The sequence below is a fragment of the Amblyomma maculatum genome, chromosome 9 (assembly GCF_055883805.1).
Source record: "Amblyomma maculatum isolate TAMU_Amacu chromosome 9, ASM5588380v1, whole genome shotgun sequence".
NCBI classification, from domain to species: domain Eukaryota; kingdom Metazoa; phylum Arthropoda; class Arachnida; order Ixodida; family Ixodidae; genus Amblyomma; species Amblyomma maculatum.
This window is the reverse complement of record NC_139352.1, coordinates 101493264-101512276: the sequence shown is the minus strand read 5'-3', so window position 1 is coordinate 101512276 and position 19013 is coordinate 101493264. Positions and strand designations below refer to the sequence as shown.

At 44.2% G+C, this 19013-nt stretch overlaps 1 protein-coding gene across 1 annotated transcript in view; it reads left to right on the top strand.

Annotated features, from left to right (window-relative positions):
- LOC146180053 (uncharacterized) overlaps positions 1-15419 on the top strand; it is a 45801-nt gene extending 30382 nt beyond the window's left edge. Inside the window, exons 4-5 of the mRNA XM_084579403.1 lie at positions 13077-13182; positions 15055-15419. Coding sequence (XP_084435529.1) covers positions 13077-13182; positions 15055-15268 — 320 coding nt within the window. The 3' untranslated portion in view covers positions 15269-15419. The remainder of the gene's footprint in view (positions 1-13076; positions 13183-15054) is intronic.
- The last annotated feature ends 3594 nt before the right edge of the window (positions 15420-19013 follow it).

Below are 19013 nucleotides of genomic sequence, written 5' to 3'. Positions count from 1 at the left end.
ATGAGTACAGACTGCTTGTTTCTACATTCCTCGACAAAGGCCGCACCCGGGCCGAAATATATATATATATATATATATATATATTTATATTGTGAGCCTTCCGTGGATGTTCTTTAATTTGTACATGCCATGATCTTCCTCTTTCATTTGTACATACCATCATCATCGTCCCGCGGAGCCGGTTCCGGCACGCGCCTGGGTTTTGTCACCGGATTAAAACGCTAGACAAGGCATCGCTGGCCTTGCCGTCACGACCTTGCCGTCTCAACCTAGCCTTCTTTCACAAGTGGTGGAGGTCGAATTCGATCCCCTTGCTGCCTCTCGCTGGAGCTACGTTCCGGTCGCCGTTTGGCAACTACCACCATAATCATGTCCACCGAGAGCAATCCCGACCCGGCCGGACCCTCTACCTCTGCGGCACCGATACCTACGACTCTGCCCACACGTCAACGCGACCCACCGCTGTTCGCTGGTCGTCGTGACGAAGACGTGGATGACTGGCTTGACACATATGAACGCTGCAGTGCCTATAACTGGTGGGACGATGCTTTAAAATTCCTCAACGTTTCGTTCTATCTAATTGAGGTCGCCAGAAAGTGGTTCATTAATCGCGAACCCCACACTACTAACTGGACCACTTTCAAACAGCAATTCCGCCAATACTTCGCCGACCCGGCAGTTCGGACTGAGATCGCGAGAAACAAGCTCGCTTCCCGCCTTCAAGGTCCCGATGAATCATATGCGTCTTACATAGAGGCTGTTCTTGCACTTTGTCGGCGCATTAGTCCCACCATGACGGAACCTGAACGTGTGCACCACGTCTTAAAAGAGATCAATGCTATGGCATATCACACCTTAGTTGCCCAGAATCCTTCAAGTGTTGATTCAATTATTACGACCTGTCAACGCCTCGACCAGCTGCAGTCCTCTCGATTACAGCCCGGTTTCGCAACTGGTCCGACTTCTCCTGACCTTGATCTGCGGGCAATCATTCGAGCAATCATCCGCGAGGAGCTTCAAGCCCTCAATCCTTTCTGTCGACATGGGTGCGATCATTCTTCCGCACCTCCTAATGATGCCGTTCTCCGTAACATGATTAAAGAAGAGTTAGCTACCATCAGCCGACCTATGACATCCGAACCTTCTGCAATCCGCCCAGCGCCGACCTACGCGCACGTCACTGCATCCCCCCCTTCTTTGGTTCCCCCGCCCCAACCAGCACCAACATACAATCACGTCAATGCAATGGTGATGGCTTAACCTACACAACCCAATTACGCACCTTGGCGTCCCCCCCGACCAGTCTGCTATTACTGTGGTATTAGAGGACACATATCCCGCTTCTGTCGTCGCCGCCTTCAGAACGAGCGCCGTGGTTACGACACCTTCGAATGCGACATGCCTTCAACCCCATATTATCAACGCCGGTCTATTCCAAGCCCACCTCGACGATCCTCCCCACCTCAAGTACCTTCCTCTGAGCCTCGTGGGAACCATGTATCCCGACGCCGGTCCACATCCCCATACCGCCACTCAGTTTCCCCTCTCCGGCCCGCAACCTCTATCCCTGTCCGCCATCCGGAAAACTAAGTGTTGCAGTTTCCGGAGGTCAAACTGCACTCTGCGAACTTACTAAAAGTCCTCCTGATCGCCCGTATAACGTGATTGCTGTTATCGCTGAAGATTTACCGGTTGAAGCTTTGATTGATACAGGGGCTGCAATTTCTGTCATTCACGCTGATTTGTGCTACCGTTTGTGAAAAGTGACAACCCCATATGATGGGCCTGAACTCCGTGGAGCCAATGACGTCCCTTTGCGACCTTCAGCGAAGTGCACCGTACGAGTTGTTATCGACGGCATCCGCCATCATGTGCAGTTTGCTGTGCTCTCACCTTGTGCGCATCTCATGATTTTCGGATGGGATTTTTTGTCAACCGCTTCAGCGTTAATTTCTTGTGGCGACCGTATTATCCATATGACAGACAGCGATTTTTCATCTGACTTTTCTGAACGACATCATCCCCTCGTTGCCGCCGCTGATACTGTTTTGCCTCCTCAGTGCGAAAAACTGCTTACTGTTGTTTCTGACAACATCACTGACGGGGACGTACTCATCGCACCATTATATAGTCATCTTCCACGCGGCATCGCCTTCCCGTCAAGTCTTGTCCGGTTCCACAACGGCTCAGCGACAGTAGTGGCCACTAACACTTCACGTGAATCCCTCGTGCTCTCAAAAGGAACTTCTCTGAATTGTATGGTGGATGTTCAACCTTTTTCCCTGATGGTGCTCACCGCCCCTCCGTCTCAGCAACGTGTTTCGTCAGACGTCTCTCTTTCTGTTCTCGCAAAGACTATTAATCCTAAACTCCCGCCGAACCGACGCCAAGAACTGCTGACATTGCTTCGACACCACCAAGCCATTTTTGATGCCACTTCCACATCTCTGGGACGGACTAGTGTTGCGCACCATCGCATCATTACTGAAGGTAACTCTATCATTCGCCGACGGCCTTATCGGGTTTCCCTCTCTGAACGAAAAGTAATTGAAGAAAATGTAAATGACATGCTCCATCGCAATATAATTCGTCCTTCAACAAGCCCATGGTCCTCCCCAGTAGTGCTAGTTAAAAAAAGGACGGCTCGGTACGCTTTTGTGTTGATTACCGCGCACTCAACAAAATTACCCGCAAAGATGTATATCCGATGCCGCGAATTGATGACGCCCTTGACTCCCTCCAAGGCTCCGAATATTTCTCGACCTTGGACCTTCGCTCAGGCTATTGGCAAATACCTATGCACGAGGACGACAAAGAAAAAACCGCTTTCGCAACACCCGATGGCCTTTACGAATTTAATGTTATGCCTTTCGGACTTTGTAACGCACCAGCGACATTTGAAAGATTGATCGACACTGTACTTCGTGGCCTAAAATGGAGAACCTGTTTGTGTTGCTTGGATGACATTGTTATCTTTTCGGCAACCTTTAATGACCATCTCACGCGCCTGAATGAAGTCCTCACCTGTCTCGCTTCGGCAGGCCTTCAGCTCAACACCAAGAAGTGCCACTTTGCACAGAAGGAAATTAGAATATTGGGACATCTGGTCAGCCATGACGGCATTCGCCCAGATCCTAAAAAAATAATCGCGGTCTTGAACTTTGCTCGTCCACAACGGACTACAGATTTGCGCAGTTTCCTCGGCCTCGCGTCCTATTTCCGGCGTTTTATAAGGCATTTTGCAACTATTGCTGCACCACTTCATGAGCTACTAAAAGCACGCAGCCCTTTCGTGTGGACTGAGCAGTGCGAAACTGCTTTTAATGACCTCAAGCACGCCCTCACATCAGATCCTGTTCTTGGCCACTTCAGTGACAGCGCTCCAACTATCCTGCACACCGATGCCAGTGGTCACGGTCTTGGCGCTGTACTTCTGCAGCGTGATGCAACATCGCGTGAGAAAGTGATTGCCTTTGCCAGTCGGACTCTCACTCCAGCTGAGAAAAACTACACCATTACCTAGCAGGAGTGTCTTGCTGTGGTCTGGGCTGTCCAAAAATTTCGCCCTTACCTATACGGTCGGCACTTCACAGTTGTGACCGACCACCATGCTCTTTGCTGGTTGTCATCACTCAAAAATTTGACAGGCCGACTTGGCCGCTGGATTCTACGCCAGCAAGAATACCATTTCGACGTCACTTATAAATCTGGTCGCCAACACCAAGACGCCGACGCTCTCTCTCGCTGTCCCCTTTCGGAATCCACTTGCTGCTTTTCTTCCCAGTTCATTTCCACCTCTGACCAGAGCCGACCATCTCTTTGCCCGACTTATATCACAACCGTTTGTTTTGACGACTCTGAGAACAAGCACGCTCTCCGCTCACAGCAATTAGCCGATGCCTACTGCCCTCCTATCATCGACCGCCTTATCGGCGCTTCGGACCCTCCCAATGCTAGGCTTCGCCGACAGCTTCGCAATTTCAAGCTCGAAGATGGCATCTTACTCCGCTACGTGTATTGCCCTGATGGAACTCGCTGGATCCCAGTCGCGCCGCGTGTGCTTCGCCCACGTATACTGGCGGAAATGGACATGGAAAAGTCCTAATGGAGAGGCTAAAAATGAAATCGACTTCATAATGTGTTCAACCCCCGCCATTATGCAAGATGTAGAGGTAATCGGGAAAGTGCGATGCAGTGACCACAGGATGGTGAGGTCCCGAATTAGCCTAAATCTGAAGAAGGAACGCAACAGATTAGTAAGAAAGAAACCCATCAACGAATTAGCGGTGAGGGGGAGGGTAGAAGAGTTCAGGATCTCGCTACAGAATAGGTTTTCAGCTCTAACTGAGGATGGCGACATTACCCTAGAGGCAAGGGACAATAATTTCAGAGATATCATTACTGAGTGCGCGGTAGAAGTAGGCGGTAGGATAGTTAGAGAGGATACCGGCAAGCTGTCTAAAGAGACGAAAGATTTGACTAAGAAACGCCAGAGTATGAAAGCTTCCAATCAAACAGACCAGATCGAATTGGCCGAGATATCAAAGCTAATCAATAAGCGCAAGGTGCCCGATATAAGGAAGTATAACATGGAGAAAATTGAGCATGCTGTAAAGAACGGGGGAAGCCTTAAAGCGGTAAAGAAGAAATTGGGCATAGGCAAAAACCAGATGTATGCGATAAGGGACAAGGCGGGCAACGTCATTACTAATATGGAAAAGATAGTCAAAGTAGCCGAGGAGTTCTATACAGATCTCTACAGTAGCCAAAGTAGTCAGGACTGTAATGAGATTGGCGGTAGGGAAAAACAGTCAGACGTTCCACCAGTGACGAAGGACGAGGTCAAGAAAGCACTAGAAACTATGAAAAGGGGGAAATCAGCTGGAGAGGATCAGATAACCACAGATTTGCTGAAGGACGGGGGGGATATCATGCTAGAAAAACTGACCACCCTGTATACGCAGTGCCTGGTGTCATCGACGGTACCGGAACCATGGAAGAATGCAAACATTATCCTCATTCACAAGAAAGGGGACTCTAAGGACCTTAAAAATTACAGACCAATCAGCTTAATGTATTTACTAAGGTAATCGCTAATAGAATCAGGACAACCTTAGACTGCAATCAAGCAAAGGATCAAGCAGGGTTTCGGAAACGGTACTCTACTATCGATCATATCCATACCATCAATCAGGTGATAGAAAAATGCTCGGAATATAACGAGCCCTTATACATAGTATTCATTGATTACGAAAAAGCATTCGACTCAGTTGAAACCTCGGCGGTGATGCAGGCATTGCGAAATCAGGGGGTAGACGAGCCGTACGTGAAAGTGCTGGAAGATATAGATAGTGGCTGCACAGGAACCATAGTTCTGCGTAAAGAAAGTTACAAAATTCCCATAAAGAAAGGTGTTAGGCAAGGAGATACAATCTCCCCAGTACTATTCACAGCTTGTTTAGAGGAAGTATTCAGAGACTTGGAATGGGAGCAGTTAGGGATAAGGGTAGATGGAGAACACATCAGTAATCAGCGATTTGCTGATGACGTTGCCTTGCTAAGCAACTCGGGGGATGAACTGCAAATAATGATTGATGACCTAGACAGGAAAAGTAGAAAGGTAGGCTTGAAAATCAATATGCAGAAGACTAAGGTAATGTTCAACAGCCTCGGAAAGGAACAGCAGTTTACATTAGGTAGCGAAATACTGGAAGTAGTAGGCGAATATGTCTACTTAGGACAGGTAGTAACCGCAGATCCGGAGCACGAAAAGAAAATAACAAGAAGAATACGATCGGGATGGAGCGCATTTGGCAAGCACTCGCAGATTATGACTAGCAGCTTACCGGTATCGCTCAAGAGGAAAGTATACAACAGTTGCATCTTGCCTGTACTCACCTATGGGGCTGAAACGTGGAGGCTAACCAAGAGAGTTCTACTTAAGTTGAGGACAACCCAGAGGGCTATGGAACGAAAAATGGTAGGGGTAACATTAAGAGATAGAAAGCGTGCAGAGTGGGTCAGAGAAATAACTCAAGTTACCGACATTCTAGTAGAAATTAAGAAGAAGAAATGGACATGGGCAGGACATGTAGTGCGAAGAGAGGATAACCGATGGTCGCTGAGAGTAACAAACTGGATTCCAAGCGAAGGAAAGCGTAGCAGGTGGCGGCAGAAAGTTAAGTGGGCGGATGAGATTAAGAAGTTCGCAGGTGTCAAGTGGATGCAGCTAGCACAGAACCGGGTTATGTGGAGAAATATGGGATAGGCCTTCGCCCTGCAGTGGGTATAATCAGGCTGATGATGATGATGATGATACTGGCGACTCTCCACGATGACGCTACTGCAGGTCACCTTGGTTTTGACAAAACCTACGACCGCGTGAGAATACGATTCTTTTGGCCTGGCTTATCTTCCACCGTTGCCAAATACGTCGCATCCTGCCCTCTGTGCCAACGTCGCAAACGGCTGACTTCTTCGCCCGCTGGCCTTCTACAACCTCTTCCTTGTCCCACCACGCCATTCGACGTAGTCGGCATCGACTTATATGATCCCCTACCGGTCTCCTATGGGGGTAACCATTGGATTATAACAGCTGTCGACCACCTCACACGCTACGCTGAGACAGCACCTGTACCGACTGGTTCCGCGGAAGAAGTAGCAAATTTCTTTTTGCGATCAATTGTATTGCGTCATGGCGCTCCTCGGGTGCTCCTAAATGACCGCGGTACAGCCTTCTTATCGAAAGTTGTTGCCGAAGTTCTTCACGCCTCATCCACCCTTCATAAGACAACCTCAAGCTACCATCCCCAGACTAACGGTCTGACTGAGCGATTTCATCGCACCTTGTCGGACATGATATCAATGTACATCACACCAGATCATCGAAATTGGGACACTATTCTACCATTCGTCACATTCGCCTATAATACAGCAGTACAGCGAACTACCGGTTACTCTCCATTTTTCCTTGTTTACGGCCGTCCTCCCACTACAATTCTCGACGCTTCCTTCTTCTCTACGCCCGACTACTCCACATCAGTACTTACCCATTTTTTATCTCGTGTGGCCAGATGCCGTCATCTTGCCCGCCTCAACACGGCAGCGTACCAGGAAGTCCGCCAAACTCGCTATGATTCTACACATCGAGTGGTCTCTTTTCGTCCTGGTCACGAAGTACTGCTTTACACACCATTGCGCACCTCTGGCCTTAGTGACAAATTCCACCACCGCTACGTAGGTCCCTATGAGGTCATAAGCCAAACTTCTCCAGTGAACTACAAAGTGACGCCTGTTGATCCCCCAGCTGATCGACGCCACCGTGGAACTGAAATTGTTCATGTGTCTCGCCTGAAACCGTTCGTGCGCCGCGATGCATCACTTAGTTAGGAGCGGCCAGGCTGGCCGCTTCCGACCCCCCGGGCAGATTGTGTGAGCTTTCCGTGGATGTTCTTTAATTTGTACATGCCATGATCTTCCTCTTTCATTTGTACATACCATCATCATCGTCCCGCGGCGCCGGTTCCGGCACGCGCCTGGGTTTTGTCACCGGATTAAAACGCTAGACGAGGCATCGCTGGCCTTGCCGTCACGACCTTGCCGTCTCAACCTAGCCTTCTTTCACGATAATATATATATATATATATATATATATATATATATATATATATATATATATATATATATATATATATATATATATATATATATATATATATTAAACGCGTGCATTCTGTCGTTTATCGTACACGGTCGTCAACATTTAGGGTGAACATAATGGAACGCATAACTATACGTATACATATTGTTACGGGGATCTACTTTATGTAACTGCACTGCGATGGCCTGAACTCGACGCTGAGACTTCAGTAGCCGTGCAGTGTCCACTCTGTCAGCGTCGTCCTCTTTTTTAATGCTTTTTCGTGCCCGTGTTCCTCGGTCGTCGTCTTCGTCAGTGAGCACATCACTTTGGTCCCGCGCTTCCAGGTAACAATATATTCATATGTATACGTATAGGTAGGCGTGTACGGTCGACAGATCCCATCGCGTTCGGCGGTTTTGCTGTCGGCTTTGGTTACTGGTATCAGACCGAAGTGCGACCGAATGAAGTCTCCACCTCAAAAGAATGTCCAGTGGATGGCATCGAACATTTTGGCCAGCAGTTCGCATACCTATACGTGTACATATGCATTTATGCATATGTATAGTTATGCGTTCCAGTGTGTTCATCCTAAATGTTGATTACCGCGTACGATAAACGTCAGAATGCACGCATGTAATCTATATATATATATATATATATATATATATATATATATATATATATATATATATATATATATATATATATATATATATATATATATATATATATATATATATATATATAAACAGTGAAGGTTAATCCGACGTTTCGGCCGGGGTCCGGCCTTTGTCGAGGATTGTAGAAACAAGCCGTCTGTCCTCATTTTTTATATACGTGCACAATCCAAGAACACGTGAACAGTTACTATCGACAATTAACAATATCAAAATAAGATTCCAAACGAGTGATGTAATGGCGGTGCAAGGTGTATAGACAGAATGACACGTGTTGCGCCTAAATCATGTAACTTAATATCTGGCACAAGAAAAGTAAGATATATCCCTTCAAAGGTTGTTGTCACTATCAGCGCACAAAACACAAAATATCACTAGGTTATTATGAGTACAGTTCACGTCACACTCAATCATGCAATATTCAGGAGGGGGAGGGGGGGATTCATCCCCTGAAATGTCAACTTCATTGGTAGGGGACTCTCGCAGATATCACGTCAGTACAATTAACCAGTGAAATATAACTGTGATTGAGCGCGGTAAAGAAAAAAAATGAATATAATAAACAGTCCCTCAAATCGCGGCATGGTGAAAAACTCGATTGTGTGCTCAATGCGACGGAGATGAAGAGAATCAGTTAAAGAAGTTAATTGTTCTGCCAGTGTAGATTACACAAGGAAACGAGGGCAAGCTTATTAGATAACATGTAATGATCAGTCCATGTTATGGCGGGAAGCAATATGCACGAAAGAAACTGGCAAACAGGAAAACGATCAGTGCAAGTAAAGCATGACACTCCGTGAGGGGTTTCCGGCTGTGACCGTAAGAACGCAACCGAAGAGGAAAACAGTGCAAAATGGAGCCAATATCTATTAAACATAATATATTTTAAGAAGCTGCCAAAGGTGCTACTATTTAGCTAAAATGCTACGACTAGAGACTAGTTAGCGTGCCAATGTATTCATTCAGACCACCAGAAACCATGTTAAACATCTGTATTAGGAATGATTCGCGAACTTCGCATTCATGGTGGGTTCTGAAACCTGATTCCGATAAAGTTACTTGCATTTTTTTTCAAAGGGGTGCTTGGTAATGTTTACATTCTTAGAGATAGGAAGGTTAGGCAGTGTATTACAGTGAGCTTTATGATTATTAAATCGGTATCTAAAGGGTGTTTCGGTTTGGCCAATGTACTGAATTTTACAGATGGAGCATTGAAGCATATAAATCGCGCGTTGTCCGTATCGCATGAGAAGTTGCCCCGAATATATACATTAAAGTTCGATGCAGTGCTGAATGCTTTCACCGATGTAGTCATTTGTGCACAAATTTTGCACTGTGACATGCTACAAGGATGGCAACCGATTGGTACAGTAGGGCTAGCTTTCTACGAAGTTAAAATATCACTGAGGTTCTTGTTACGGCGATAGACAACACGGGAGGCATGGTGACAAATTTCTTTTAGACGCTCACTTTGCATGAGAATACTATAATGTTTCTTTAATATGCCTGCAACGTTAGGGACCGAAGCTTATTACGTTAGCACACGAATGATTCGTGATTGACCGGATGGTTCCTTTTCCGCTATGAGGAGAGCTTTGCGACCAAGAAGGCTTGCTCGTTTTACTGCATCATTTATTAGGCGCTCTGGATATTTGCGTTCGATTAGGGTGCTCCGAAGATTGGCACAGTGAAATTCAGCGGAAGTCTTGTCCATATGGGATGCTAATCTTCCAGTATTTAAGTTGGCTGCTGTCCAAGTGCAAGTGCTGAGGTCTGTCACTGTTTTTCGGGTATAAACCAGTGATTAGTTTGCCATTCTTTATTGACGCTGTCACGTCTAGAAAAGCAATAGTGGTTCCAAAAAAAGAATGAGAAAAGTTTATGGTCTCATGCACGTTATTAAAGCTAGAGATGAATGATAGAACCCACCATTAACCCGAAGTTCGCGAATCATTCATAATACACAGGTTTAACACGGTTTCTTGTGGCCTGAATGATAACAGTAGCATCTTTGGCAGCTTCTTAAAAGATGTTATGGTTAATCGATATTGGCTCCATTTTACACTGTTTGCCTCTTCGCTTGCGTTCTTAAGGTCACAGCCGAAAACCCCTCACGGGATGTCATGCTTTACATGTACTGGTCTTTCTTTTGTTTTCCAGTTTCTCTCGAGAATATTGCTTCCCGCCGTAACATGGACTGATCATTACATCGTATCCAACAACCTTGCACACGATTCCTTGTGTAATCTACACTAGTACGAAAAATTAACTTCTTTAACTGATTCTCTTTATATCCGTCGCAATGAGCACACAATGGAATTTTTTACCATGCCGCGATTTGAGTGACTGTTTATTATATTCTTTCTTTTCCTTTACCGCGCTCAATCACAGTTATATTTCACTGTTAAATTGTACTGACCTGTATCTGCCACAGTCGCCTACCAACGAGAATGACATTTCAATGGATGAATCCCCCCTTCCCCTCCTGAATATTGCATAATTGAGTGTGACGTGTACTGTGCTCATTCTAACCTCGTGATATTTTGTGTTTTGTGCGCTGAAAGTGACAACAGCCTTTTAAGTGATATATCTTACTTTCTTTGCGCAACATATTAAGGTGGATGACCTAAGAGCGACACGTGTCATTCTGTCTATATACCTTGCACCGCCGTTACATCACTCGTATGGAATCTTGTTTTGATATTGTTAATTATCGATAGTGCCTGGTCAGGTGTTCTAGGATTGTGCATGTATATAAGAAATGAGGACAGACTGATTATTTCTACATTCCTTGACAAAGGCCGGACTCCGGCCGAAACGTCTGAATTAAGTTTACTGTTCTTCTACCGTGTGTCATCTCCTTTACGTTTATGCATACCGGACCCATTTGAGCTTCAACCCCCTCCCGATATATACTTACTTACTTACTTCCTAGAGCGACAGTACATAGCGTGAGCAAGCTAAATGTAACCAAACTTCTTATTTATCGATAAAGGATAATTGGTGATATCTCTATTACCTGATCCAGAAGAAAGCTTCTTTTAGAGCATTCTAGACCATTTTCGGAGACGGTGGACAGACAAGGGTGCATCCATCTACTGTCTCAATAGTGTAATTATCCTACGCTGGCCTCAGATGGTGTAGCTGGTACAAAAAAGGGTTCCGGGTCAGAAAGGTGCTACGTGAGCACCCTTGTTCTTGTTTGAGATGACAAAATGTGCTTTCGTATGCAGCGCTATCATCGATGAGGCTTTGAGTGCGCACTATCGAGAGATATAAACAAACAGCTGGTCACGTGATAATATGTCAAAGGCAGTGAACACGCAGCTGAAACGGTGCCTTGCTTCAGGCATTGCATGCAGGTACGTTTGAAGAGTTTTAAGACTCCTGAATTAGTACACAATTTTTCGTGAGAATATTCAAAGTAGATAATTAGTGCGGAACAATTTTTCACCTGTGGAGAAATTCCTACTCAGTTTAAGTATGTGAAAATCATATATGATGTTTTTTAATAATGCCAACGTATTTCCTGTTATTATCCCACACACTCTTCCTGATCATTCCTCGGAAAATTAAATTATTAAACGTGTAGTTTCTTCAATCTTCAGAATCCCTTGCCGACCATTAGGAATGGAGCAGTGAAGAAAGCGGTAGAGCTCCATTTTTCCTCATTTCTCTAAATTTGCTTTAAGATTATGCGTTAAGATTTTGCGTCATTTTTGACGGAACCACGAAAATCGCTCACCGGAGAGGCGTCTACAAAAGAATAGGTGGCAGAGTGGGTCACACGTCAACAGGTCCCGGAGTAGTGGCGGCAGGGAAGAAGGGAGACTTTCACATAAACAAACATAACTGAAGGCGCTCTATAGCTAGGGATGAGACAATTCAGGGCCAAGAAAACATAGAAAATGCTTTTGCATGCAGACAGCTGTAAAGTAGGAGCAGCATGTACTATATCATCAACTCTTCAGGGGAACAAACCAGGAGGTAGCTGCTATTTTTAAATACCCGTTACGTCATACGTGGTCGCAAATTCAAACGAATTAGCGCACGTGCAGTGGTCCCTGGAGCAGCTGCTTCACACGGGAAGTATATTTGCTTACTCGCACTGCCATATCAGGCGCATTGCCGCTCCGAATACAGGAGCTTCGTGCTAGTGCGTTCACCCTAACTGTTGACGATCATGTACAATAAACGTGAGAATGCACCCTTTCTTATTTATTTATTAAATACTACAGACATACCATTACCAAGCAGGAGAACTCTAGCACAATGAATGGTATACTGCTTAATCAACCGTAATAGCTTCTGTGAAGCGAAACCTAATGTATCATTTTAAGTCTAAAGCCTTTAATGGCTCATGCTGGCGTGGCCAAAATGTGTCCCGCTTTTGCGGCGGCTGTGATTGGCTGAGGCGGGATGACGTCATAGAGGTCTGGACCAATCACAGAGCACCACCACATTAAGTGCGAATGCGTTCTTTACATGGCCATATGTCAATAAGTGATCAATTACTAATTATTACCTGATTAATGAATGAATAAGTTCCTTTTACTAATTATTGATTAATTAAGCAATTCATTGAATAAAACATTACCTACGTAGTGACTAAATAATTAAACAATTATCTAATGTCGAAAAATTTAAACAATTATTTACTAATTAATGCCAGTTGCGTAGCAGAATGACGAACTCGATCAGGCATTCGCCTTTCACTATAGTCGCTAAAATCCCTCGTAATTTTTGTTTTCACCCAGCTGTCGCCAATCTGCGTGAATGCCTGAACCTCGACGTGATCCGCCGTTGCGAAGCATTCCCTGATGGAGGTGCGACGTTTGAGGAGAACGAGAGGGCAAAAATAAGGTAAGAAGAGTAAACCACACTGAAGTTACTTTCTGATCAAAAATACATAGCTTCCAGGACAAACTACTTCAGGTTGGTACGTCCACAGTTTTTTACCGTTCACATAATGTGTTTTGTAAATCTGAATCATTAACGCGAAATTTTTTTTTTCTCCTACAAACAATGCAAGCTGAAAAGAAAAAGTGAGCACAGAATTTAGTGCATTGCGAAGCTTTCGCATTCGAATACGGAAATCTCGTACAACACCTTCTTGCCTGACTGTATATGGTGCAGCTCTAGGTCAAGGGAAGCCAGAGACAGCTGTGTTAGTTTATGTTGGTGCATGGTCTGCTGAAGCAGCAGTGTAATCCCATATCGAGCAGCTCTTAGAAACCGCGTACGTTGCATAATGCCCTCAGACCAGCAGTTTCAAAAAAGCGGCATTCAAGGACTTCAAGGCAGGTACGAACGGCAGCTAACGGGCGGATATTCATTGTCAGTCTGTTCAGCCGTACATTTCTAATGCAATGTCGGGAGAACAAGAGATGCATGCCTGAAAGATAGATGTGAAAATACAAGAGCCATCTGTTTGCTCGAGCAGGTCAACCGCAGCTTATAATTATGCCCTATCTATCGATTCTATGGGGTCATTTCATTTGTCTCGGCGGTATTGCTAATGAATGCTAGCCCTCGTTAGAACAATCTGTCTGGTAGAGCATATCAACCGCAGTTTATAATCTATGTCATATTTAAATAGATTTTATGTGGTCATTGCATTTGTCTAGGTGGTATTACTAAATCCTGAAGCGGAAAAATCAACTGCTATGGAGTGGATGCAGCGCTTGCTGACTGCTGAAGTTTTAATGAGGGGCTTCAAGAAATGCACAGAAACTTCAACAGCATGCCAGTGCTATCACGAACCCCGTGTGAAATATTACGCAGGAAACCATTACCTTGAAGTTTGCACACGAGTCTTTAAGAATATATCTGCCTATTCCCTATAATAAATATGTTTCCAATATTTCCTATCATCTTCGATCGTGGGGACAAAACAGAACGCTTGTTCTCGAAAGTAGCATCCCTTTCCCTCTTTGCTGCTGCAGTTCTGACAACTCAGCTCAAAATTGCTCGAAGTATGACCCCTATTAAGCAACTTGCAAGTTTGACTAGACGCACATTTAAACAACGTCCACAATGGCTGGCATACACCTTAACCAATCACAGAAGAAGGCTGTGTTCTGTTCGTACCTTGCAAGCAATGTAGGGTCAAATGTGCCTAAGAAAACACATCCCTTTGCCTTTTGTTGAGAAATGTTCTGGCTTACTTTTATTCAAACTGTACCACCAAAATAGTTTTCTCGAAGTAAAAAAAAAAAAGTCGCCTGGAACGTCCTCTTTTCAGGCAGGTATTCGTTTTATTCACGTTTTCTGCCCAGTCAGCTCTGTATCCCCTGCCTTTTTTTTAGCGCTCGTTTTTTTACAGGCATGTTTACCAACCAGCTACATTTTGTACTTTTAATACAATATCTGCCCATTCATATTATTTGTGAGCTACTGGGACACTGAAAGCGTGTTTTAGGTAAACGCGCGCTTACAGAACATGCCACTGGCTGAAAGATAAGCTTGTGCATTGCGGTCACGCTGCTGAATTGCCTTCTCAGTAATTGTCCTCATAAGGTCAGTAGTGATTGAGTCTCGTTGAGCGGCGTCTTGGAAAGCATTTTAGTAAACTAAAAGCAAAAAAAATGGCAGAAACACTAGAATTAAGGTTTTAGGAGAGTTCTTGAGTTGTACGCTACAATGTCAAACATTATAATGCTTTTCGGGGCTGACTGATTTAAATGTTTCGACTTTTCTAGAATTTATTGTTGACAGCTAACTTTTGGTTTCTAGGGGTGCCCAGAACTTGAAAAAATGCCTTGCAGAGGCGGTGAAGCCCTGCGAGGGAAAGCAGAATGCCCAGGCCATTGCACAGCTGGACAAGATTGCCACTGCCATCATCGATCTCAGCTCGTTTTCAGATGGCAAAAACTCTGCATCCAAGACAAACGCTGCGATGGGGGTCATGGTCTCCCTTCTGCTGATCTTTTTTCGCGGTATTTATTAGCAATGATCAAGAATTACTGACGTCATTGCTGGGCCCACATTACGCATTTTTGGATGGATGCAGAAATGTATAGCTTGGCGCGAACGGCATAATCATGCTGCCACCATGAGAGTTTGCCACTGTAGCAAATAAACAACTTTACCATGCAATACTCTTTGTTCTTTCTTTTGCCCCCTTCCAGAGGTTGAGCCACACACCATGCAGAATATTGCAAGACATAAACTTAAGACATAATGCGAAAACAAGATCACTTTGTCACATACCGCACTGGTACACTCCGACAAGCTTACATGCAATATGGACAGCAAAGAATTGAAAACCAGCTACCGTATATTCTGAACAAAATGTAATCCTCAGATATCCATACCCATTCTCTAACAGTCGAAAAATAGAAACTGCAGTGCCGTGTGGCGATCTGCTCTAATTTAGTTTTATTAATGCGAAAGCGTTACTTCGCTATGTTCACAAATTTCTGTCCGCAGGCCGTGTCCGCAGGCCGCGTCCGCAAAATTGTGTCCGCAGCATTCGCGAGTAATTGAGAAGTGGTAGAGTGGTGTCAATCGAGAGTGGCTGACGTAATGTTGCTGCAGAAAGAATAATTAGGTCAATAAAAAATTAGGTAATTATTTACAGGCAAAAAAATCCAAAAGTTGTCCGGAGCAGTTGTAATTGAGAAGTGGTAGAGGTTTATGAGGGGAGTCAATCGATAGAGAGTGACATATTGTTGTGTCCGAAATAATAATTATGTCAATAAACTAAATAGGTAATTATTTAGAGGCAAAACACACAAAATCGTGTCAGCTGCAGTTGGGAGTAATTTAAAAGTCGTAGAGATTAATGAGTGGTGCCAATTGATAGATGGTGATGTAGTGTTGCGTGCGAAAAAGTAATTAGGCCAAGAGGTGCACTAGCTAATTATTTAGAGGTAAAAACGAAAAAGTGTAGGTGAAAATAGTCTCATTAGCGAATGGCTTGGCGCCACATTTGAATCTATCAAATACTAAAATAGTTAATTGAAATCAGTCAAGGTGACGTCAAGGATGTAACGTCACGCAACCGTAAGTAGAGTCGAAAAAGGGCATACAAAAAATTGGCGCGCAATTTGAAAGTTCCATACACTAAAATGAATAAACAAGAAGTTAATTAATTTGATGTAGATGACGTGACGTCACGTAACCGCAAGTAGAGCCAGAAAAGGAAATAGGAAGGGATTGGCGCGCCATTTGCAAAATCGTGTCCGCAGCAGTTGTAATTGAGAAGTCGTAGAGGTTACTGAGTGGCGTCAATCGATAGATGGTGATGTAGAGTTGTGTGCGGAAAAATAATTAGGCAAATAGGTTAATTAGGTAATTTATTAGAGGCAAAAATGGAAAAGTAAAGACGAAAATGGTCCCATTATTGAATGTCCTGGCGCCGCTTTTGAATGTATAAAATACTACAATAGTTAATTATATCATTAAATTAGAGCGCCATCAAAGATGTGACAACGCAACCTGAAGTCGAGTCAAAAAAGGACGTAGGAAGAGATTGGCGCGCAATTTGAAAGTACCAAAGACTAAAGTTGTAAATTAAGGCAGTCAATTATGGTGATGTCAAGGGGTGACGTCACGCAACCGGAAGTAGAGCCGAAGAAGGGCATAGGATGGAACTGATGCGCAATTTGTAAGTACCGAAGACTAAAATGAGTAAACAAGAATTGAAGTATTGTGACGTAGATGATGGGACATTACGCAACCGGAAGTAGAGTCGAGAAAAGGCATAGGACGGGATTGGCGCGCAACTTGAAAGTACCAAAGACTAAAATAAACAAGAATTCAATTAACGTGACGCAGAGAATGTGACGTTGCGGTACCGGAAAAGAGCCAAAAAAGGACATATGAAGGAATTGGCGCGCAAGCTGAAAGTACCAAAGGCTAAAATGGGTAAACAAGAAGTGAATTAAGCAAGTAGAAGCAACTAAAAGCAACCAGAAGCAACCAACAGCAGCATCCGCGCTTTCGCGTTACTCCAATAGAGATTCTGCCAAGCTCTTTACGTTTTTGAAATGTCTTGTATTTTCTCGTGAAATTCTTAACATCATATTGTGTTCCTTTTTTCTTGCGACGCCGGTTGTGATGCCAGAAAGTGTCTGCCACACACACACAAAAAAAAAAAAGACGTGAATGGTGAATGTCTGTATTACTCGCATAATTTTCATTTGTATTTCTGGATGACTATATCTTGCCTTATTTCACCGATTTGCTGAGCCTACAGCGCTACTGGATGCGGCGTCACTGCCGCTAGCACTGTTCTTTGTAAGAGCTTGGGTGCGGTTTCCGTCAAGCCTACGATTTCCTTAGCTTTCTTGCAGCGCTCCCAGTAAAACGTTGTTGTGCTGAACGAATAAAATTAGAAATTGTTTTGAAATGGAACATCTGTAATACCCACTATAAAATTGTGCGTACATAATGTTCGGGCCTCAGATCGAGGGATTAACGTTAGATTTAAATACATGAAGTAGTACATGCTTCGTCCCTCAACCCCCCCCCCCCCCCCCCTTTCCGGCTCTGAGGGAAGGTGGCAGAAGTGGTAGCTATATTTTGTTTATACCCAACACTGTCTTTTACATTGTACTCGGTTATTAGTACATAAACTTGTTCCTTAAGTCGTTAGGTCAACTTTATTTCCTGGGCGATCATGTTATGTCTCGGCGGAAAACGTTTGGTAGTTCTATTATCTGTGATTCATTGTCCTAAAAGCGTCATACTCTCTGGTGCAAACAGTAGGAGAAGGATGTGGTTATTTATGCCACCACTGCTGTTTCCATTTTACGCTAGTGTGCCTATTTTACGCTTCTTGTTCTTTCGGAATATGCTTCACCAAGTCCAGCTACAAGTACTTTTCGGTCTGTTGGATGCTTGCCATTAACACAGATTACTTAAGGGCTTTGCGTTTCTCCTTATTCAAAAGCGGGTGCCACGATCAATATCGAATCCTTGTTCTTTGGATTAGCGGTCGAGCTCTTTAACCCTAACTACCAATTAGCTACCTCTTAAGGACACAGGATTGCCCTAATACGAATGGTATCCATGAAAGCTACGATAATACTTTGGTACCCGCAAAACATTTATTATGGCGAAAGCCGTATATATGGCTTATGAAACGTGAAAGTTGACACCGGAAGTTGACCGCAGAGAATATCCGGAAAATGTTGTTGCGACAATGGCCCTGTCACGAAAAGAAGTTTGCGCGCTTGGCTGGGGATCTTATGTATAGCGATTCGATCCTCAATGTAGAGGACAATTTTTTTCTTTAAGTGGCAGTGCGAAGGGCGTTTCCTGATCCCAATTTCTGATCATAATTTCTGTACCTGAACTGCATGAGCCAAGTCTTTCGTCTTAAAAGCATAAAAATGGCTGTGGTTTAGCTCCGGTTAAACCTATTGTGAAGCGAAAGCTTAAGCATTGTTACACATGGTAAAGCTGTCTATTCAGCAGACAGCTTTTCTCTGGTTATGTCTAGGAAGAGATTCTAGTGATCCCTAAATACGTTTCTCTTGGTTTGAACTTGGCGTACTTCCAGTCCATGGCGTAGCTGCAAACTCAATATTGACGTCGGCGATCATGTGTCTTATAACGCAGCTGCTCTTAAGCTCTTCAATGGACCGCAGTATAGACCGCGTCAGTTGACCTTGACCTTGACCTTTGGTAGGAACATAGCTACACAAAGTGGTTGTGGCTTAAGTTCCAAAATCACCTCAAAGATG